Genomic DNA, 24,380 nt, shown 5'->3' with positions numbered 1-24,380 from the left:
TGCCCCGCTATACATACAGATTACAAAAAGAATCGGTCGACGGGGAGACCATTCCTGAACAATTATAATAAAGGCCCAGATTTCTGCACAATACAGTATAAATATGCTGCATTCGCGTATCTCCATAGTAGGTTACAATACAAGCAGGGCGAGATCCGAAATTATACGTCCGGATGATTTTTCAACATACTCGAATTCGACATTCTGCTTGCCTGCACCAGTGGTGATATAGTGAACACTTAATCTCCGAGAGGTAATGCTCCCCCTCCCCTTTCTTATTTGTGTTTGAACAAGGAAACTGATGCTATTTCCGCTCGGCGATCAAGAAGTGGTTTTTTTTTCTTCGGGGGAGTGGGGGACGGGTGGGTGCAGTGGCCCTTGATCTTTTAGGACCATTTTTGCGCACAATCTCTCTTTCTTTTTCTCTTTTTCGCCTTTGTCTATTGTGTCATACGCAGTTGCACATAACTGGCCAATCCATATCATCATAACTGATATAATGAAGCCAACAACGTCGCTGATTGCATTAGGCGTCCTGTTAGTCGCAAAAATAGGAGCAGGCCAGGAACAACAACAAAACGATTTAGCAGCAGCAGCAGTAGCAGACATGACGGATCTTCTTGTGCCTATCTCTAACCAAGCACCCAATACCTCATTATTCCCAGAAATTCAACATCCGTACCCTCCACAATACGCCGACCCAGAATTCTATCATACCGTACCGACCAATTCTTGGATCAGTAATTTATTTTACCCGAGTGTAGATCATTTAGCACCAACCACGCCTGATCCATACATATTACGGATATTCGACGACTATGGTGGCAACCCTGGTCTCACTATACGCCAACCGTCCAAGAAGGTAGATGAACGTAGCTACGCCCTTTTCCTATGACCATATTGCCTTTTTCCACTTATACATTGTGCTGTTAAAAGCAGGTTTACGGTTCATACCCACAGCAAAACAATGTACCTGCAACCGACGCCGGTTACATGATTAACAGTGTTGTCGTCGATCTTCGAATGACAAGCAGCGAATGGAAATCAAGCACAAACCCCACTTCATCCGTTACCTACTGGGATCATTTCAGCGCACACTTAAAACTATCATCATCATCACAACAACAACAACAACAATCGATTGATTTCCCACTTGTTCGCGGTATGGCCTATGTTACTGGCATCTATAACAACCTCTCGCCTCAATTCTTTACACAACACGCTATCATTCGCATCGAGAGCGATGGCCCCTCCAGTGGACAGAATACATATTCAGGTCACAAGTTCAAGATAACCATGAACGATACGCCAACAAGTACATTCTTGATCTATGCGTTGGGCGATGCGCCTTTAAACTTGCGCAAGGATGGGGTACAGAACCTGGTCAGCACCCAGGTTTACAATGGACCTATTCGGGTGGCCAAGTTACCGTCCGAGCAAGATGAACAGACATTGGATCGTTATAAGGATCGATGGCCTGTAAGCGCTGAAATTCAAGCTGAATCTGATGGGTTAGTATAAATAAAAAATTGAGCTATTAATTTGCTTTCCAGAGATAGGACAAAGTGAAAGAGAGGAGCCAGGAAAAGGAAGAATACATTTATCATCAAGGAAATAGCAGCGTTTTAATGGAACCTGACTTATATTTAAATGTACACATACATTTAGTAACTTGGGCACATACACGATTCAATGGAATTCAGAAGGCGCCCAAGGCACCAACGACACAGATCTGTTAATGTACGCATACCCGCACCATCTTGAGACGCTACAACAAATCGATCGAACGGGTTTGGTACTCTCGTCAGCAACCAAAGGTGACATGCAAGCCATTACCGGCAATCGCTGGACACTGACCGAATCCGAACTGAGCCCTGTCTCATGGTTGCCACTGAAACCCCAAGCTGACCCGAGCGCAGTGCATGGGATCCTGGATGCTATGGAACAAGACCTACAAAGCGACTACCAAACCGAAACATTGCTAGATGACAATTATTTCTCCGGCAAAGGTTTACAAAAGTTCGCCATGCTGGCACTCGTGTTAAACCAACCCGACAAAACGCAACTGCGCAATCCTGAAATGGCTGCTCAGTCGTTGGAGAAATTGAAAGCGGCATTCGTACCTTATTTGAATAATCAGCAAAAGGATCCGTTTCTATATGATACTGTTTATAAGGGCATTGTCGCGCGTGCTGGATTGCCAGAGTCTATGGGTGGGACGGGCGATACGAATGCTGCATTTGGTCATTCGTATTATAGTGATCACCATTATCATAATGGTTACTTGATAGTGACAGGTAATACACCAGCTCAGAGGCACATATAATGAAAATGCGTAGTAATGGCTTATCATCGTGTCATTTTTTATCCATTTATAGCTGCGATAATTCATTATTTGGATCCTGAATGGCGGTCTGCTGACTTGAAGGAATGGACAGAAGCATTGATTCGAGATGTTAATACGCCAATTTCATATGATCCAGATTATGCACCGTTTAGAAACTGGGATTGGTTTGCAGGGCACAGCTGGGCCGGCGGTATCAAGGTGAACGGCGCCCTGGACGGTCGTGACCAAGAATCTATCCCTGAAGTAAGTAACTGATACAAAGACATTTTCCCCCTCGCCCCCTCTGTCTTATCGGTATACATGACACTCATATAATTCTTTTCTCTTTATACTTGAACCAAAACAAAAAGTCTGTCAACTTCTATTGGGGCAGCAAATTATGGGGCCTTGCAACTGGAAATGAAGCCATGACATATCTTGCGTCTTTACAACTTGCCATCACCAAGCGAACAACTTACGAGTATTTCTGGATGCTTGACGATAACAAGAACCGGCCAAAGGAAATGATCAAGAATAAAGTCGTCGGCATATATTTCGAGCAAAAGACAGATTATGTATGCTATCACTTTTCTTCTTCTACCGGTTATTCTTCCAGTTACTAACAACATTGATACTTGCTAGACTACCTATTTTGGTCGCTACCTAGAATATATCCATGGCATTCAACAATTACCCATGACACCAGCACTAGCAGATTATATCCGCACCCCAGAATATGTGATGCAAGAATGGCAGCAAAGACTGGCACCGGTAGCACCTACAGTCCAATCACCGTGGGCAGGTGTGCTCTATCTCAATTATGCTTTGATTGATCCATCTACTGCTTTCATAAAATTAAGAAAGGTCCAAATGGATGATGGCCAAACACGATCCTATTCATTATATATTGCGTCCACGCGACCTCGCTTCCAACGTGGTAAGTTAAAGAGCCCAGGTTTCTTTTCTCATGCTCTAACAGAAAAAAATATAAAGAGAGTTGAGTTAACTTACCATCTTTTATATAAATAGGGCTACGTGTCGTGAAAAATCATTCAGGACTTGGTGTGGGCGGAAGTTCTACATCAGGAGATAATGTGTTGCACTATTCCCAACATAATAATGGCCGTCTTCGTTTGCCTTCAATTATTACCAACACTATTCATCGATTTAACTTTACGAAGAGTCACCATGATGATAGATACAATGGATATTAGAAAACCAAAAAAAATCTTTATCACATATTTATATAAAATACAAAACACGAAATTACAGACTCCTATTTTCTTCATAATTAATTGTCGTTAGCAGCAGCAGCGGAACCACTGCTATTATTGTTATTGTTAGCAGTGTCATTTAATAGTTGTGTAAAAGTATGGATAGCAGCATCAAGCTCTTCCTTGCGTATGGGCTTGCTGACATAACCATTCATTCCCGCATCTATACATTTTTCCTTGTCACCAGGCATGACACAGGCTGTCATGGCAATAATGTATGGTTGCGTGGGTGTGACACTGGTCAATTCATGCCGTATCTTGGCAGCAGCTTCAAGACCATTCATTTCAGGCATCCAAACGTCCATAAAGACTAATTGAAATGGACTATCAGTTTCTAGCGCTGCTTCAATGGCTTCGTATGCTTGTCGACCATTTTCGGCAACTTGAGACTTGATATTCATTTTATCTAGCATACGCGCAACGACCTTGCGATTGATAGGGTTGTCATCTACCAGTAGTGTCCGTACATGTGACAGGTCGAAAGGACGATGATAATTAGCAGAAGATGAGATCGATGACAACCGTTCAGCTTGCTGTTGTTGTTGCTGCTGCTGCTGTTCGGTAGTTCCTGATGCTGGAGGTACGTTACTCTTACGAATCGAAATAGTAGCGCTTTCCATTAACATAGATGAGGATTTTCTTGTAATAGCAGTAGGTGTCGTTGTAGCGCTGATGCTACGCAGAACTTCGATCAAACTCGAGTTTTTGAAAGGTTTAGATATCGAACGACGTATTGTTTCGAAGGGATCCTGACACTCTTCCAATGGCGTCGTCTCAGGTTGCTGTTGCAGTCCTCCTTTAAATCCATTACCAACACCACCACTGGAAGCAACGAACCAAGGCTGCCGCAGCTGTTGTTGCTGTTCCTGGTTGTGTCGCTCGGTTTCTTGCGGTTGCTGTTCTTGCTTGGACCGTCGGACACGGACATCATTTATGCAAAGTGTTGGAATGCTTGCAGCCGATGGGAACCAACGTTGCAGCGTATCCAAGGCAATCTCGCTCTTTGTGGGTTGAGGTCCCAATTGCTCAATCTTTTGTAAGTCGACATCGGCAATCAAGATGGATGGCGACTTGGATTCCAGTGATGTCGATGACTGGTTTCTAAAATGGTCAATGGCTTCGGTAAAACTGACTGCCCAGACATGTGTAAGGCCCAAACTAGTCAAAATGGCACGCCATGCCGAGCGTAAGATGGGAGACTCGGCAATGACCATGGGCTCATGGTGAGCAAGCTCGTCCACATGAAACTGCTCGCCATAGGTGAGTGTTGTTTCGGTTTGCTGCTTTTGTAGCACCACACGGAAGTAGAACGTTGATCCAACGCCAGCAACCGACTCCACCCACTTTATAAATAATGATTTTCCAAATTAGTATTTGAATCTCTTATTTTCATCATCACCAGCATATCTTGCTTTTTCGTACCATATCGCCATTCATAAGCCGGCAAAGCCGTCGACTAATGGCAAGTCCTAGGCCAGTTCCGCCATAGTTTCTAGTTGTAGACGCGTCCACTTGAGAGAACGATTGAAACAGTTTTCCGAGCTTGTGCTTGGGTATTCCAATGCCACTGTCATGTACAGAGAAGAGGTAGGAAATGCATTGGTCGCCGCTGCTGTTGTTATTGACGTTATCATCAGACGCTGATGGAGGTGTTTCGTGACGGTGAGCAGGGTCGATCCCGAGATGAACGCAGACATATCCTGCTGAAGTAAATTTGAATGCATTGGAAAGCCTTGCGTTATTTTGTATAAAACAGGAAGATGAGAAATGAGATCTTCTTGCTGTCTCCTCGTCCCATTGTCAGTTTTTTATACTTACAAGTTCAATAGGATTTGTCGAAGGCGTACTAGGTCTCCATAGACTTGTGTGGGTAGATTACGGTCCACATCGTACCACAAGACAACCCCTTTTCCCAGGAAATTGGGTGCAACTAATTTCATTGCGCTCTCCACCACATACGTCTAATGAGATGTGTGAAAAATCAGTGTCATGCAGCTAACAGTAAATGTGTGATGTAAAAAGTATAGCTTTTTTCCATTATTACCAGATCCAGCAGCCCTCGTTCAAGAGTCAAATGTCCTGATTCGATCTTGGAATAGTCGAGAATATCGTCGATAAGAGCCATCAAGTGGTTGCCTATATAATCCAGCGCTTAGCCTTTTTTTGTCCGCGTATATGCATCCCATTCATGTTTATATCGTGTCTTTTTTTTTGCTACACAATACCTGAAGATTCGATTGTTTCCGCACAGTCATATAGATCAGGGGTTAGATCACTTTCCATCAGCATTCTAGACATGCCGATCACCGCATTCATAGGCGTTCGAATTTCTATATCCAAAGAGAAAAAATGAATATGATTAAAAATAAAGAGTAATGTATTTCATAAGGTTACAATTTAGATCGCAGAAGCAAGCGCATTAGATCTCTCCTATTTCATACCATGTGACATATTGGCAAGAAACTCTTGCTTTGATGTAGCAGCTGTTTCGGCCACCTCTTTGGCAAGTTTGAGATCTACGATAATAATGTATAATGACGTGTTTATGTAAAATATTATGTGAGTTTTAAAACGTCCCTCTCTCTCTCTCTCTTCTCTGAAATCTTCAATACCCTTATGAGTAATGATTATTTCAGGCTTGCTGTATATCATTATACTTACCTCGAAGTAGGGTTTGAGTACGAGCCCTTTCCTCTTCCAGCTCTAAAGTTCGTTGCTGCAGGTTGGCTGTCCTTTTTCGTACTAAATCTTCCATGTCATTTGCATATTTCTCCAGCTATAATACGAAACAAGGTTTATCATATATATGTCATTGTTCAAAGTAATTATGTGATAACTTACTAAAACGGCCATATTATCAACCACATTATCAGATCCTGTATACGGATCAAACGCTCGAATCCGACTTTCCATGGCAGAAAATGTGGGGCGTGCATAGGGGTCTTCGCTCACGCATTCTTCAATGATCTGGTTCATTTTTTCTGCATATCCGTCCGCGTCCATTGTTCGCACAAGTCGAGGCCGAAGCTTCTTTTCTTCGCAACTGATCAATTTAAAGATTGCTAGAGGAGAATATCCTTGATCGAGAAGATCCTTGTATGGTTTTTCGCGCGTAATTATTTCATTGATAATGACGCCAACACTGGAAAAAGATGTATTTGTCATGGTTATTCATGATAATTTGATCGATACTCACCATACGCATACTCTATGTTTGTAAGTTTTTCACTATAAATGCTACCTGTAAGCGTCCGATCGTTTGGAAGAGCAAGAAAGGATCGTACCAGCCGGCAGTACCGTTACTGTTTCAGGTGCAAGCCAAAGCAGCTCTTCTTGTGAATGCACCATAGGATCGCTTTTGTTTTTGGGATTCTCGACGAAAGGATAATACTTGCGAATATGACTCAATGTAGCCGGATCAACTTGCATCAGACGAACTTTGGTTAATCCATAATCTGCAATTTTGAGCTCCCACTTGCCAGAAATCAGGCAAGACCGTGAAGTCAGTCGGCCGTGGCAAAGAAATTTGGATCGTTGAAGAAACTCCATGGCTGCTCAAGGAAAAAAAAAGAAGGAGATAAAACGTTCTACCGATTAACACTTGTATCTCCGTATGTCATACATTCTTAGAAACAGTAAGAGTACGTTAGCATTTTTACCTTGTATTAAGTCGTGGATGAGAGAGAATCGAAAAATCCATGAAAGGTTGATGTCCCGATCTGCCAATATGTCATATAACGACCCTTTGGTACAATATTCTTTACAAAGAAAAGAGACATTTTCGATAACAGTTAGTGTATCTTTCAAATACCAACTCTTTCTAAAAGATAAAAGAGAGGAACACAAAATTACCTTCGACTATAAAAGTGCGTTGAGGCTCAATACATAATCCGCACAGCTCGACAAGTTTAGCGTGGCGAGCATCTTTCATTAGCGCAACTTCTTTCCGAACTTCGTCGTTGACCCGCACACGTCGAAAACCGATTTGTTTGATAAAAACGGGAAGATTTCGACTTTTCAAACGGAAGGAAGATATTAATCATTGCGATTGTACTGCTACAGTGATGCCACCGTCATTTAAACAATGACTTACTGTGATCCAACAGCCCGAATGAGTTCACACTTTCTTCCTAAAGAAGATACGTCTTCGACCGTCTTGGAACTATTTGCGCCAAGAAACGTATGAGCAATGTTTCGCAATTATCTATCATACATGCGTAAATGACTGTCTGTGCATCCAGTAACTACCTTGAGGCTGCTATACTTTTGATTTCTCGATTCATAATCAAATCAGGATCGGATAAGCTGCTGCGTGGTAATTCATTCATGGAAGCCCTGCGCGATGTATCCAACAAATCGATATCTGACTCTAAAACGTTCGTGCGACAGATAGTGTTGCGTCGAGGATTATAATCCCAGAACGAACTACTACTGTTGTTTTCAACAGCAGTAATAACAGTTCCTGGTGCATGTCCTCCAATATTTTCAGCCGAAATACTCCGTCTTCCTGCCGAAGATGATACTGTTGAAGTCAAATACTTCATAGGCGGTCGAACCAGACTTCGATATGTAAGCAACCAATCTTGATCGCCCAACCGCCCTTGTTGACGTGTAAATCGTTTTCGGCACCGCCATACCGTCACCAAAACTATTAGCGCAACTAAAATGACGCCAATCGGGATAAATATGCCCATGTACAATCGTTTGCGTGCGGCTTGTTTGTCGGCTACATATTGTATACACCGCGAGTTTTTCTTGCTGCCTGCATTATTGCATTGCTCGCATTTCGAAGAACCAGGTTCAGCATACATGCCGTAGGGGCATGGTAAACAGATGGATTGATCAGGACGATCGGTGTACGTGTTGGCGGGACATTTGTGACATTGGATGGATAGGCGTGTATGGCTGTTATCTAAACAAAAATACGAGTTGCTGGCAAGATTGTCGTAGTACTGTCCAGGAGGACACAGTGTCGTTACTTGCGGTGTACTGATGCTTGTTTGTGACCATGGCTGATGTGTGATGCTTTTGGTCAAGAGGATATCAAGTGAGGACAAGAAGCCTACTGCAAACATGTTCATCGACCTATTATAACAATGACAAAGATTTTTTAGCAGGATGGGTAGCGTGACCAGTAGCCCTAAAAAAGGAAGGTCCAGTGTATCAATACCACATTGATTTTATCCGGCCTTGCAAAAACGCTTGCACTTGGTCGTATAAATCAGCCGAGGTGTACAAAAGGGTATCGTTACTCATGTATCCTTTTAGCATACGCTGGTTTTTACCCATGTGTTAATACAATCAGCGTCAAGAGCACTCCCACACCTGTAGCATGTGAGAGTGATTCCCGAAGAGCAAAGATGAACACTTAATAATCCTTACATTGTTGATCATGTCAAACACATACTCAGAGAACGTAATATATGCGTCTGGTTCATATCTTTGGGTTTTAAGCGTTGTCAACACATCTTCAAATTCGATATCCATGGCATCCGCTGTCGAGAGATTGACTGTATGAACAACATTCTGAATGTGTGCCTTGCTGATTTTGGTATTATGGCCATTGGCATGCGCTGTATGCGAAGAGGTGGAATCAAATGCAGCATAAAACTTGTGACAGAAATCATTGACGCCAAAATGGGTTCGCTCCGATAAACAAACGGGTGCTTTTACGCCATCCTTTACGACTTGCTGTGCTACAACTTTGGCCAGGCTCTCTTTTGCAAGCGCAACATTGGATTGCAATCTATTAAATATATCAATCGGCAAAAAGGTAATTAGAATCGTGCCGTGACTTAATGAGTTCATCGTAAATGGTCGTGCTTTGTTCTTTCTGATGAAAAGTACTAGTACATATCTCCAAGAACCCCAACTTCTCTTCTCCTCCTTCCCGTTCTCTCCCTCAAAATCATAAGCGCATACCCCTCCAGAAACTCTACCACCAATAGTACGCTACGTCATCCCTGCCCAACAGCAGCGGCAGAAGCCACATGCAGATGTGGAGCTACCGTTGTTTGCAGCTGCTGCTAAATCCACCCATACCATTTAAATACTTACGGCATAGACAGCTCTAGGGGCTCTAAAAACGTTCCTACATGAGCTAAAGGAACTTCGCTCGCATTCGTTACCGATGCACCATAATCGAGAACCGATGAATCGCTCGATTGGAGTATGACACCGTTGACTCCTTGTTTGGAATAAGTAGCTAGCTCGTGCCTTAATTGATGTGGATGACCTAAATAGTACCAGATGAGTATTATCAATTGATTTGGCAAAAAAGTAATCGTCATATACAGCGCAGGGAACAGCAATACTATTAGGATGCTACATATATCCCTTTCTTCTCCTTCTGTCCATATAGATTATCCACTTGACACAAAGAAAGCCTGTGGGTACACTTCTCGTTTCTTGTTTTTTCCCTTTTTTGGAACCAACACATATGATTTTTCACTATTGTATCACATATTTACCTAACGGGCCTCTCTAAGAATTGATGCAACAAAAGATTTTAGACTTTTTTTTCAGTGAGATGTGATGCAGGGATTCACCAAACGTCAACTCTTTTGCTTCCTTGTCTTTTCAGTAAAGATACGCATCATACAATGAGCACGAATTTAGCTACGCACCTCGATTTCGTTTGAAATAGTCCAATTGATTTTGCTAGCTAGATCTTGAACACCGGCCATCAACGCAGAGTTGTATGTATCTCCTCGTGTGTTTGGTACGATTGTCCCAACAATCACGTTCTTGTCGTTCAAAGGCAATAACGTTGTTTGTTCGTTCTCCATTGCAGCAGCTAGCGTTTTGTTTGTAACTAAGTTGGGTCCAGTTTTGATAGTTTCGTTATGGAATACATCACGGCCTGTCAAAATCTGTGATATGAATCAGAGTATAAATTGCATAATAGTTAGATGCGGATGACATAGGGCGTTAGAAATAATCGAGCGATTATACATTACACGCAAGTACATGTAAAATACAGGCAGGGCCGTCTGATAATAAGGTAATTGTGAAATCGCAACAGTATGTTCATGTCGAGCAAACAGCGTAGTCATGTTAGACCCCCCGATATCAAAAAATGCAGCTGCCACATGCGGAGGGTTATCGCTACGTAAATCCAACATATCTAAAACAGCCCCCGATACGATGTCCACTCCAATCTATTGAAAAAGAAGTGTCTCAAGAATTTGAGCAAAACTTGAGCAAGTCATATGCACACAAACACACACTGCCCGTTTTAAAAAATCCCTTACCGAGCCTCCCAGCGATACGACTGAATCATAGGACCCATTGGATAGGAAAGTATCACGCACTTTTACTAATGGCTGTGCTGTATTGTTATAATCGTGAAGAGGTAGTAATGCAGGCTCACTTTCGATTGCATCCCGTAATCCCGCGAACCTATTTTCAAATGTTTGACTATCGAGTCCAGCAAGTTGGATCACTAGTGGTTTTGAAAACCCACGCCTCCGTAATTCTTCACCCAACATGTAAGCTGCCTCGCGATCATCTTGTAATACGCGAGTTAGTCCCAGACGTTGAGCATACTGTAATCCTGTGTTAAAAACGAGAACTGGTATATGATTGTCCAGTGCGTATTGGGCTGCTTCAAATATCTCGTCGTTGGGAATAGTAAGAATTATACCGTCGACTCGCTAACAATTGATGATACATTGAAGAAAGAAATAAGAAAGAAGAATGGCATTACAGATTCTCACATACACAGTTGTAAGGAACGGTAATAATAAAGTTTGGTGCTTTTCTTTAGCCTACATTATCGACTGCAGTCCGTATATCGCTGGTCATTTTACTGCCTGTATTGATCAAATGCCGATCCCATTCGACTTGAATATCCATGATGGCTGCCGCGTCTCGTGCACCTTGCTCAGGGTTATGGAAAAACGTAGCCATCGCTGAATCGTGTGATATAACTGCTATTCGAGGTTTCGGTGGAGATGCATTTTTTCGACTGCAATTTGGTAAATGGGGAGGAGGCTGAGCCTGTTGATCGACACTTTCTACCGATCGATTTGACGGCTCGGCTGCAGCCTTGTTGTTGTTACTGCTGGCCTGACGTAACACAAGGAGTATTATCCAAAATAAGATTGGTGACAGGATCATAGTTAGAGAACAAGCTTGGCTTGTAAAAAAAGAGAGAGAAAGGAAAGAAGGGGGGACGGGGGGGGAGGGGAAGATGACGCGGGTTTTTTCTTCCTGCAACACTGATCGAAACCTAATAATTTTGGTAAAACGACCCAAACACGATTTTACATCCACCCAACGATCCAATAACCATATTACAAACAATTAAAAATTATGAGTAGAAACGTCAAATTTCCGTTTATCAATAAAAAAAGCTTTTTTGTTATTCTATTATTCTCAAAAGCTCAATAAAAGAAAAAGTAATAGAAAGGAAAAAAGTTTCTGTGTATATATGTACGTTGTGCATTGTTGTATATGAAAAAAAATACGTTCCATATGATGATAGACATACTGAAGAACAATAGAAAATGTACAACATTTATGTGACGAAAAAAGAAGAATGAAGCATAGTAGGGTAGTACTAGTAGTACTCAGAGAAAACTTGTGCGTGTAATAGTGTGTGCAGGAAAAATAGAAGCAATATGTGCGGATGAATCTGTATCTGAAAAGGGTATTTGTAATAGTGCTATATAAGAACTTTGATAGTAATATTGGGTGTGCGTGTGCGTGAGTGTGTAAAGAGGGTAAAAGTTATATAATATGTTTTGCTGATGCAGGCGTAATAAAAGGTAACACAAAAAAGAGAAAAAAAGTGTTTTAAGAGATGACGTTGGCAGGGGTAGTAAAGAGTTGTCTCTTCCGAATCACATTTGCTGAAGCAACCTTGAATGAACGTGATTCACACTCTCGCCACGATCGATTGGGCATGTCTTGCGATACTGCCTTCCACGCTAACTTGAATAACCGAGCATGCTTCTTCATGGCAATGAGTAAAAGCTGATCTTCAGTGTCGTCCCAATCGCGTCGTTCTAGCGCTTTCGCTTGCAATGTTTTGAATCGGCCCCAGCAGCAACCACGCGAGCGGTGAGGCAAATAGGTAGAGGAAATCATGGCCCAAGATAGACCTTGGTCGTAACCGCGTCGAAGAAGATTGTCTTCATGTTGCGTCCAAGGTGTTCGCGTTTGAGGACCGGAGCGGGGATGTTGTTGCTGTTGATGAGGAACTGCGGAAGGACTAGTGGTGGTAGAAGAAGACGAAGAAGAGGATGGACGGTGGTGTTGATGGAGTTCGAGAGGTGGCACAATTGCTGTGGGTGTTGATGGAGGTGATGAAGCTGGTGTAAACGAGGGCGAAGCATACGAAGACAGGTCTGGGCTATCAGTGTCGGATGAAGCGCAAGACCAAGTTTGCTGGTAGCATTGGTTGACAGGTGAAGTTATAACTGTTTCAGGACAGGCGTAAAACGTGGGTGTACGGCAAAGGAGGTGCTTAATATCCATGGTGTTACTGTATTGATAATAGGTCGTTGTGATAAGAGGCTTTACTTATTTTGTTGCAAAGTGATAGTTGGAAGATGGTTACTACGGAAACCGGGCAAAAAAGAGTTGAGGGTATTTATATCTAGGCAACACAACTTTCTAACCTCAGGCTTGTCAAATTCCTTTGAAGGAGTTACGAACAATGACACCATAATAGCATCATTGCTCAAGACTATACTCGGGAGAACCCCATATTTTGTCATTAAACTTACTACCCCCTATAAATCACATCATCATCATTATCATATGCCTCAATCACACACACTCTTTCTCTTTCTCTGTATCATTACCTCTCACAGACACACATACACACAATTTCTCTCTAATCTACTACCAGAACATAGGGTAGAATGGCACCGACTATTCGGTTTCATAATTATTATGCAAGCACCGTGCTGTTTCCTCTCACTCCTATTCCTCTCCCTTTCCTTTGGGTGTATCGCCCCTTGTGTCGTATCGTCATAAAATGATCGAGCTTAATATTATCCAACGGCCCTTGCTCCTACTAGATAAGTGTGCTTGTACCTTTCTAAGTGCTTAACCATCATACGAATGTCGCTGTTGTTCGTGTGTGTAAATATGTATCGACGTACGTACAAGACTGTGCGTGTCCTCTTTCCCTTTCTCTCTTTCTATTTCCCCAGGCTTCATTTGTCTCCTTAGGCATGCCCCGCGTATACGCACACGAACCTTTTCCCTTTCATATTTTTGTTATGACTTTGTTATCGTGGCCTCGTCCTCTCCACAGCGAATTATTAAAGGAATTGCGAGGGATAAAGAGCGATAATGAGTATATGTTCATTTGAATCTAATCCCTTGTCAGAGTGAGTAAAGAACTGAGACCATTCTTCCTTTCTTTCTCCTTTACGTATTTCCATGAGTTTTCAGTCTATCGTCCGTTCCTCCACGTTTTTTCATCAATTCGATAGATGAATATAACAGAAATTACAAAGGAGTAGTTTTCAATGTGGCCAGCCATCGAAACTCACGAAACTTGTTTGAAAAAAAAGAGCAATCATATAGACTGATCAGATTACAATGAGTTAATGAAATGTGCTATACACGGTAATCCTTATACACTATTATTTCCTTGTGAAAATCAACTTAGAGTATATATGAAGCCGTTAAGACGGTCTTAAAAGGATGGTATGTACCTGGATATGTAATCAAGTGAGCATTAGCAGCAAGTGCATAGTGGATATTTCGTACAATGAGAATAATCCAGGATGATCTATAGGCTAGAAATTCATGACAGTATGCATTGTACGATCGTGACCACATTGATCTACAGAACGGCGGAAAGGATAATATGGGATTCTGCCATTTTTAGGTAGACAAACATCTTTCCTAACCCCCAACCCCCAATACCCAATTCACTCCCACCTCATAAGCGAATTCCAAAGCTCAGGGATAACAGTGAAAACGGAACAATGGTAAAGAGCAAATGCTAAAAATACAGGCTTCGTTTTTGACCCTGGGGTTCCTTTCTTCTTTTCCCTTGGTACAGTGCCATCAGCGGAGCAGTATGTAACTATTATAATACTGTATTAATAATGTAGCGCAATACATTTATATAACAAAAACAGTGTAATGCTGCATATTCATCACATTGTTAATGTATATGCGTGAGCACATGAACGAGGTGTATGAAAGGACTTTGGATATGAAATATGCTGCATTCCTTTCTCTTTTTCAATTATACGCATATGAAAAAAGCCTATATCGGGTAGTATACAGAGAAACATCACAGGGTGAAGTGTATTTTTCTATGGTTCGTCTCTATGTGAGTGTATGTATATGTGCGTGCGCGTCATATGGTTTCCAAAAAAATCATATTTCAATGGAAATGATTCCAGGCAGTAGTGATGATAGTGATTCATTCGGGGACTGTGCTAAATATTCAGTTTACCTATCCGTATGCAGCAGCACGGACCTTGATTAACAACAGCCATCTTCAAAATCATAAGCAGTTGGTCATCATAATAGGTAGTAACATATAGTAGCCCTATTTTTCTTCTTGCTGTGGGCGGATCATCAATCCACAGCTGTGATCGGTCCCTTATGATGACTGGTAATGTAAAACTTGTCTAATACTGAGACATGCGTACTAGTCAGGTGTCATTGTAGCGAAATGGAACGCCACATAAGAAGTTGCCAGCACAAAGTGCGCCTGTTCGGACGTAGTGCCCTCTCATGCCCAAACTAGACACTTTTTCCCTCATATTGAAAAAAAAGTTGCCCTTTCTTTAATCAGAATAGGAGTGGTATAGGAGTTTCATGAAAGAAGATAGAGAAACAAAAAGAAAAAGAGGGGAATAATAATTTTTTTCGCGCGAAATGTGTTGTCCTCATGCATCCCATTACGTGCTCCACTGATAATGCATTTCAAGGGAGCATTTCCACATGGCCATTATACAAAAAAACTAATCAGCCCGAATCTCCTACTTCATCTTCCTAGTTCTCTCCCTCTTCTCTTCTCTTCCCTTTGACATTTTTAACAAAACCGCACGGACACTTTTTTCTTTTTTTGGCTCCCGTTTGTTTGCTTATTGAGGTGGTACGAACCAAGCAGTAGTAACAGCGATAGTAGGAAATAAGGTGATAATCGCTTGTTTCTCCTTCTGAAATTCTTTTCCCTTTGTTGGTGGTATTGTTTCGTTAGTTTCAGATATATCAAAACCTAAATGATAACAACGTCCACGACGTCGTTTATATTACATCCATCATGATCAAAACGTGCCTTTGGGAGCTTGTTAAGAGAAAGAGGGTCATATACCTCGTCAGAGGCGGAAAATGGCAATGCGAGGAGGGAAGAAGAATGGGAACACTCCTTCGATTCAAAATGAAGTACATAGCACCACCACCACTAATCCTCACACAAGCACCTACTGTCTTTTGCGTGGAAACACCATGTTTTCCTTTGAAAAATATTGCAAATATATTGGTGATGCTATTTGTATAGCACTGCATAAAGATTTTAATCCATGAATCATATATCGTTGAATAAAATTGATGGCGATATAGCTGGTCTGTAAACTAAATAGTCGCCGCTGTAGTAAGATTTACGAGTGACAGTTAGCTGGTGGTGCTGGTGGATCATATGACAAAGGGAAGAAAAGACGGCCACCACGCACCAGCTTCTGTTACTGGTATATTGCTGTAACCACACCACTGCTACATATAGTGCGAGTATCAGCGCCTCTAAAGACAACAAGGAGTTTTTTTAAAGGACACTATTTCACCAACTACAAAGGCCCATTTGACCATCACGTGCACGTCGAGGATGAGCTACAAGGAGGCTTCATAAGAAAAAAAAAGGACAAGGACCATGAGGGGTATAGCAGTAATAGCAATGTCTTTGTTTGTTAAAGTAACCCATGATTATTGCTGCTTTCCGATTATGGTGCTAAGAATCAACCCATTGCCATCTATTACTGCTAAACATTCTCTACGATCATGACTGTACATATTCATATTACTAGCGAATTAAAAGATACATGTGTACTCTAGTTATTTATTGATCACCATTATTTGCTCTTTGCAATATTCTGTAGCCCATGCATATCAGAAAACCTAATGTAAAGCAAGAGTAGTAGCAGTTGTGTGTACATACATACATTGCTGCTACAGATGTGCCAAGACGTCAAAAAGCAGACCGTTGTATCACCACCATCGCTTCTTGCCAAAATGAATTCATCTTTATGAAGATTAGACTCCGTCACAAGAAATTTCACTCATTCAATCAGGAGCGAAAGAAAGTAAGGTGCTCGGTAACAAGAAAGTGGGAACGAGGGTGACGTTTTGGAGATGAAGTGAGGGAGAGATTAATTAAAGGAGCGAGGGAGTATCTTTTAAATCGACGATCGTATTAGAAACCTCGATTTTTCTGCTTCGCTGTGATGATTATGCCACCACCAATGCAGATGCCCGGATATATAAAATACATATGCGAGCTATGAATGACGTGAAGTACGAGGGAAAGAATATGACAAATTTGTGACTCCTCTATCTTCCTGTGCATCAGTCCTTTTGCTCTTTATCATATAAGGAAAGAAAAGATATTAGGGAAGAACCACATGTATAAATGGCTACCAACTGATCTTATGTACTGTACCATATTAAGTATCCGTCACTATTGGAAATTGCGCATAGATTCTCTTTCGCTATCTTGCTGATGTTTTCATATGTACTCCACACACGTACTTATCAACACTAAAGTTTTTTCCGCTCTCCTCTGTCGTTTCTTGCTGCTCCTATCATAGTTCTCTTAAGCAGGTAACTATGCAATAAAGTATGCAAGCTAGATCTGTAAGATATGTTTCAATATTATTATCCATAACTGATTCATTCTTTCCTTTCTGTTATGATATTTTGCACCGTTAAAAAATTGTATCATATGATAGTACTGGATCTGCATTACTGTTGCATTTGTAAGCATTATATGTCTTCATACCACGTTAGATAAGAACTACTATTGGCTACATTTATGAATTGTACAGGCGTCATCATCGATTTACTCGAAAGACGCAAACTCGAACAGACCTATACATTTCTTACGCACGCTTTATCGCCAATCTGTCGTCCCTTGGCAGTAACGTTTGGTTTAAGAATCATGCTTTTGATAGCAGGCGCAACTTTCTGCGTTGGAATGGTCAGTGTAAGTCTTTTGGATCAGGTAAAACTAAAGTGACAAGACAAACTTGGTTTCATAAGCAACGAGCGAGAAGAGAGAGAGAGAGAGACAAGCAAACTTTAAAATTCCACAGATCTGGCAATTATATATTCTGTAGGCGTATGCTCTGGTGTTGCCTCTTCTGTTTACTATTTGAAGTAAGAAGTCTTTTAAAGCAACCTCTTTCTGTTTGTATTAGATATCCTTATCTTCAAATGATATATCCACAATGCATTGTAAAAGACCTCATGGAGTTGCATTGCAATGGTTCAAGAAGCGGGAAGGGCTTCCGATGGGATTTATCTTTACAGACACGTGGTGCGTTCCTGCATGTTGGGTAGGTTGGCAATACGTCGCATCACTTTAGTTTTGGAGTAAGGGTGGACACCTTGTGATATACAGAGGCATTGGTTTTAGGCTGTGTCGAGTGCTTTCAATTGCGTCTCAGTTAATAAGGTTATCGCGAGACCATATTCGAAGTTAGTTCGTTAAAATTTGAGCGTACAGGCGAGCTTGATAAAGGTGTCATAGTTTTGAGGGTTTAACAACCATGAAATGCTATGTATAAAGAGATTTTATATTCTAACGAATACTTACTTATTACGACAACAGCAACAAAAAACAGCAACGTCGGTTACTTATCAGACACCGCTATTGGTACCGCTTCTACTGTTCAGAAAAAGAATTAGTCAACGATACCTAAAAATGTCCGCGCTATCCTAGATAAACTCGTACTCATTACATACGGCATAAGAACCCAAAACGCGAATCCTGCATGCTCCGTCATTTCGCAGATACTACCACGCACTTGTGGGTCTACTTTCATATCCTGTCACCATGCGCCGATACTGTAAGCACCACGCGTCGGCTTGGCGAGCAGTACTATACTTCTATTAAAAGAAATCATCTACAGTAGCCCCAGATTTTCTATAACCGAGATATATCTGTTCTCACTGACTTACATGACGATCCTAATCGCAAGTTCAAAGCCGTCATCCCCACCAATTTCTCGAGCATTATCTTTTGTTCGCACGTTTATCACCTGTTCAAGTACCTTGGCTCACTACTATCTCATACCTCCTGTGCGAAGACTTGATGAAAGAACAACGAATTTTGACTCAAATAATGGTTGTTAATACTACAATATTACTACTACTACTACTACTACACTGCAATCGATCGTAAGCATCATTTGTTGCAGGTGGACTGTATGCTCAACATGATGCACCTCATGAATACCGAAAAAGCGCCTCTGTCACCTTTTTGGAGAGAATCTTGGTTGGTCGAGAGCGGAATTACATACTGGCCTGTACATTGACACGAATAACCGTCTAATCAAGTTGTCCAACAACATTCTTATGCAAAAGATTTCTTTAAAGTGTTTTTTTCTCTACTTTGAATAGGGAGAAAGGAGTGAAGGTGATTACGATCTCTGTGCATGTCTTTGCTATTGTACCACCTTAGAGAAATCATATTATCTCGATCCCCTCGCTCGCACTTTATATTATGTACCAGAGCCTGGAAAGGGCGTCTAATGGGAACGATATCTTCTTGGTTCCAAAAACAACCCTTTGGTGCGATCCAAGTACTGGAATTCTACACTTTTTGGACCACGACGTTACGACGATCCATGTACCATGAATGTAAACATTATGGGCGCGGCTGATTGGATCTAGAGCATCGGTTTCCGCTTTGCTTATATCTTAGTATCATACGAATCCATGTTTGCCTCGTGAAACCCACAACGCTTGAGCATTAGAACTGCATTAAAGATAATAAGTACTGTAGAGCAACCACGAATCTTGAAAATTTTTATAGAACAATGAAACAGACGGCGTTGCATTCGTAAAATGTAATGGTCGATGTGGTATTACAAATGCCGGCGACAGACCAGACAATATACCGTCAAACATGTATTTGAAGAAATAAACGATTAAATTTCTCAATAATATAACAAATGGGTTACATAATTCTCATCATGCTGCTTTTTAAATGCTTATTGCCCCGGTATATCTTGCTGACTGTATAATACATTACAAACAAAACAATCATGTTGACTCTTTCACTTGGTTTGCAGCTACTTGCTTTACAGTATACTTATTGCAGATGGCAAACGTTGGGCAGAATTATACAGCCTATTGTGCTCACAGACTGAAAGCTGTGCCTTTGCTGGACCATTGATGCCAACCAAAGGTCGGGCTGTCAGACACGCCTTGAAGAAGATATTTTTGCCATCACAGCTATTGATCGGTCAACAAGAGACGGAACAATTCTGATAAAAAGGCCATTTCAACTTCTTGAAAACTGTAATATTTATGATATGGAATAACGCAATACTACTGCTTAGCCGCTTTATTCTTTTGCAAAAGCGTCCGTTTAGCTGCGATATGGAAAATAAAGGCCAGTTTATTGGTTTCATTAAACAATTTGGAGGCACCATTTGTATAAGATGAGCACCGTAGATATGGGAAGCTGCTTTCAACACATGTATTGTTGATGCAATTTTATTTTTCATAGAACCATGCAAGGCTCATAAACTCTATAAAGGTGCTTAGGTTTAGCTTCACATGGAAACAAAATGGAAACTATGCACTACATAGAATCTCGCGTGTGATTTTCTTTTCTTGTGTCACGTAGCAAACGTTATTCTTTTTCAGAAAGGCGTTAGATATAACATATATAACATACAGTAATGCGTATGGAGCAGAAACAGTTACAGCAATCAGGAACAGTCAGCATGCTCGTCCGTATGATACCATGTACAGTAGACGTGCATGTACATATATCAACATCAAACTATTGTAATGTACGCTCTTCTCTAAATTTCGCTTCCCAAAATATGTAATTCTTAAACTAAGCTCATAAGGTAGAAATTGCTGTATATATTTAAAAGGTATCACGACACATCGACGATAAGATCAATCACTGCGCTATGCGGTAACCCGTCGCATCAAATATTCATGGGACGATTTAAAAGAACACTCTTGGGTTAACAGTTCGTAGCAACATCGTATGAGAGTTATGTAAATGCGCATATCCTTGCTCGACAAGCATCTCATTATCTTATTTTCTCTCTTACTTTATCTCAACAGTATCACTGGTACCTTCTTTCACGATTTCTTTCAAAATCGCTCTTGTTGGGCACATGAAAGGTGAGTATACACGCAAGAAGTCCAAGTTGAGGTAGTGCATCACAAGAAAAATGGGCTAATAAGCTTTCTCGTAGGTTTTTATCTACTTTAAGTTCAGCAGCACGGCGTAAGAAAAAACAAGTCGCTAAGCAACGGAAAAAGGTTTTGATAAGTCAAGTAGCTATGAAGCAACAATAACGTCGTTCATCTTTTTTTTCACTGTTTGTTAGCAATGTCGCTGTATCAGTAACATGTGAGGCTGGGGAGGCGAAAGGCGGATGTGTAAAGAGAGACGGAAGACAATGTGAGAAGAAACTAACCACATAATGCTACATTTGATATACTACATCGAAAATAGCAAGTGATGGCATGTTGACAATTGGCAATGGACCTTTAAGTAAGCTCGAGGCCGGAATATGCACTGTGCTTGTCGGAAATACAAGTAATGCGTGTAACCAATAAATTGACGTCATTGCCTTCTATACTGCAGTGCCCAGGATTGTCACAACTCATACTGCGCTTCTGCACTTTGCGTTCTTCCCTCCTTATCTCAAAGCCGTCAATGCTTACTACTTGACAACAGTCTAATTTCTGGTTACGAAAGCGAGTAAGTCGCCTTTGAATGTTACCTATTTTCAAATCAGTTTTGTTGAGCAATGGCAAATATGTCTTTGTACATTGCGTTGAAGATTAAACAAGGAAGAGTTTTAATATATAATTGCTAAAACTAGAAAATTACTGCCGTAAACAAAATAAGAAACAATGCCTAATAAAAAGCGTGGCTCACGACGACGTGCGAACTTCAATGTTCACTCGGGTGAAATGCTAGCCTTCGAAGCAGCAGAAAGCAGAATTGAGGCAGTAGGTACCCGATGACTTCGAAGAATTATACAACATTACTTACAGCTTAATTTATAGCGACAGCAAGTACACGGACCTCCGCAACCGAATACGGATCGTATTGCGGTCATATATTATATAGGACCAAACAGAAAGGACGAGGCTGGCGTTTGCACTTATGCGGTTCTTTGCCCAAAAGAGGATGATACGTTTTCGATACATGTTGGTACCTACACTGCTGGAAGATGGGTAAAGCCGCTGTTTCATCAATTGCTGGTAAGCAAGGGTGGGGTTTGCTATTATGCTTTTTGTCCGTCAAAATCATTCTAATAATGATTTTATAAATAAAGGCAGTCTTAGCCGCGATTCGAGCGTGCCCGAGTGATCAGTCCTTGACAATATATACAAGAGCTCATCAACCACTCCTATTGCAGGGTAACTTTATTTTTCAATAATTCTCTCCTCTTAAAATCAGTCGATGATACAATGAGGAGAGACGATGGCATGTCAATTTGGTTGATTGGATCGATTAATTTGTTTTATGATAACAACGGTCGTAGTTATCAACCAACGCGAAACGGAAGCTGGTGCGAAGCGTGATGAACTGGTCACAGCAATGATCGCTCAAGTACACGATGTAATGGATCAGAGGTCTGCGCCTGTCTACGCAGAAGAAGTATGGATTAGTTCGGTTTTTTACGTACATGCGTCTGAAGAGTCGTGCATGCCGATATATAATAACGCGTAACAATGTTCTATAGGCTGACCGAGACCATAAATGGCTGAGCAAAGCGAATAAAACGGTGAAAACTTATGCGTATCAGGCTAGAGATGAAAGGTAGCTTATATATAACCACTAGCGTCCTTGCGATGCGGTTACAATGGATGTGTGTATACTGACGATTATCGTAAATATTCCATGTAGGATGAACCAAAGACCTGTTCAACTCCAAGTCATTGTATCCGAAGTCATACATTCACCGGATCCGTTAAAAGTTGCAGGTCGTCCGTTACTACCTCCATCCCTAGATCCCGAAACTCTAGTTGAGTTAAACGATGGAGTATCGACTAGCTTCCAACGACTACTGCCGGTAGCATCACAATCAGCAGCAAATGATAATCGATCACAACAACAAAAAGATCTTATATCTGGTACCATCGAAAGTCAGTACATCAGCCGTAAAACGCGCAGACTACTGAAACGTGTGTATGCTGGGCCGGAAGAGACTGTTGAGGACCTACCCAGAAGGAATGGGGTTGAAACGCGAACACGGAAACGCGCCAAAAGGCAACATGAAGGATTTGAAAACACCAGACAAGAAGAAGGACTGCCAAGGCCGACATTAAGCGACAGCGTACAAGATGGCGATAAAGACGATGATACAGAAATGTTTGCGGATGCAATCGAGTTACAGGAAGAGTCAAACGAGTGCCATCAAGAAGAAAAACAAGGCTGGCTAGGTTGGATTGGCAAAGCCATCAACCGGTTTACTTCTTCTAGCCGCTAAATATACCGTACATACATTTTTATAAAACAATACTATCTGTGTACCCTTTGTAGTATATCTTACTTGTACATTTTAATACTATTTCGCTTTTATTGAACATTTGTATTTGCTGCTTTTCAAGTACTTTATTTTATTTGCTCTTTATACATCTAACATCAGCACCTTACCTCGAAAACATTACCATACTTGCTGCTTGACCGGTTAGCAAAGCGTCACTTTTTTCCGTTTCAGAATTGAATCTGCATTTCAACTCCTTGTACGACCGCCTGTCTCGTTCTGGCGATTACATTATGCTGTTTCGCTTTTCAGACTCAAAAAAAAAGCAGAACATGGATCAGCTAAAGGTATTTATCATGAAGCATGTGAGCACGAATAAGAGATGTACTGTATTATCCACTATCCGCCTTTATTTTGTCAATATACATAGTACCATAAGCTACTGCTAAAAATTGTCCCTAATATAGACATCGAGATGATAGCGCTCGAACGTGCATGACCGATGCACCAGGTCACTTTACATACGGTCTTCAAACAAGCGATTAACAACGCATGGTTTGTTTGAATGTTAGGAGAAATACAGTGGAGCGTACGGGCTTCTAATAGAGAAAAGTATAACAAAGTTATTCTTAATATTAAAACGATTGCAGATTATATTCTGTGTAATCATCAAAATATATAAACATGATGGTGGATCTCGTGTCAATCAAACATTGTCAAATCGAGTAGAATGTACTAGAGCCTGCTCTAGGAACCCTTTATATATACGCAGCATAATGTGAATACGTTCTTGTCCGAAAAATAAGGAAGTAACTCAACGAGTCAATACACACGCGCATTATAGTATATATATCAGCACCTTAGATCGCCCATGAGTATTACCTTAGCAGTTAAAAGTTGCATACAGACAATAGATAGCTAATAGAAATAGTCTGTATCATATCTCGATTACTTCGGGGATAAAAAAAAGATGTGTAGCTGTCATGATTTCTTTTTCAAATCAACCATCCACATAACATAAGTGCTGACCATTACAATGTAGCTTTTCTTATTTTACATGGGGTGATAGTCAGCACTGGTGTATAAAAAAGACAAACTGAAAGCTTTATG

At 41.1% G+C, this 24,380-nt stretch overlaps 4 protein-coding genes across 4 annotated transcripts; 2 read left to right on the top strand and 2 right to left on the bottom strand.

The window, feature by feature from the left end:
• Positions 1–607: 607 nt before the first annotated feature.
• BDB00DRAFT_770249 (endo-1,3(4)-beta-glucanase) lies at positions 608–2,602 on the top strand (the record flags this gene model as incomplete). Its single annotated transcript, XM_053119868.1, has 4 exons — positions 608–862; positions 940–1,511; positions 1,669–2,297; positions 2,379–2,602. 4 exons carry the CDS (start codon positions 608–610, stop codon positions 2,600–2,602), a joined length of 1,680 nt encoding a protein of 559 aa, XP_052975897.1.
• Positions 2,603–3,585: 983 nt separating this feature from the next.
• On the bottom strand, positions 3,586–4,918 carry BDB00DRAFT_842341 (CheY-like superfamily). Its single transcript, XM_053124877.1, has one exon. The coding sequence runs from the start codon at positions 4,812–4,814 to the stop codon at positions 3,618–3,620; it is 1,197 nt and encodes a 398-aa protein (XP_052975896.1). The 5' UTR covers positions 4,815–4,918; the 3' UTR covers positions 3,586–3,617.
• A 7,381-nt stretch (positions 4,919–12,299) lies between these two features.
• BDB00DRAFT_842340 (uncharacterized protein) lies at positions 12,300–13,597 on the bottom strand. Its single transcript, XM_053124876.1, has 2 exons — positions 13,151–13,597; positions 12,300–13,013 (listed from the first exon to the last, which is right to left on the bottom strand). The coding sequence occupies exons 1-2, from the start codon at positions 13,323–13,325 to the stop codon at positions 12,400–12,402; spliced, it is 789 nt and encodes a 262-aa protein (XP_052975895.1). The 5' UTR covers positions 13,326–13,597; the 3' UTR covers positions 12,300–12,399.
• Positions 13,598–21,687: 8,090 nt separating this feature from the next.
• On the top strand, positions 21,688–23,273 carry BDB00DRAFT_790939 (uncharacterized protein; the record flags this gene model as incomplete). The annotated part of the gene is made up of 6 exons (XM_053120999.1): positions 21,688–21,786; positions 21,844–22,041; position 22,200; positions 22,326–22,441; positions 22,527–22,603; positions 22,691–23,273. The coding sequence occupies 6 exons, from the start codon at positions 21,688–21,690 to the stop codon at positions 23,271–23,273; spliced, it is 1,074 nt and encodes a 357-aa protein (XP_052975894.1).
• Positions 23,274–24,380: the final 1,107 nt, after the last annotated feature.

Source organism: Zychaea mexicana (assembly GCF_025766255.1).
Source record: "Zychaea mexicana strain RSA 1403 chromosome Unknown BDB00scaffold_84, whole genome shotgun sequence".
Lineage (NCBI taxonomy): Eukaryota > Fungi > Mucoromycota > Mucoromycetes > Mucorales > Lichtheimiaceae > Zychaea > Zychaea mexicana.
Note: the sequence above shows the minus strand (reverse complement) of the source record. Positions and strands in the feature narration are given on the sequence as shown.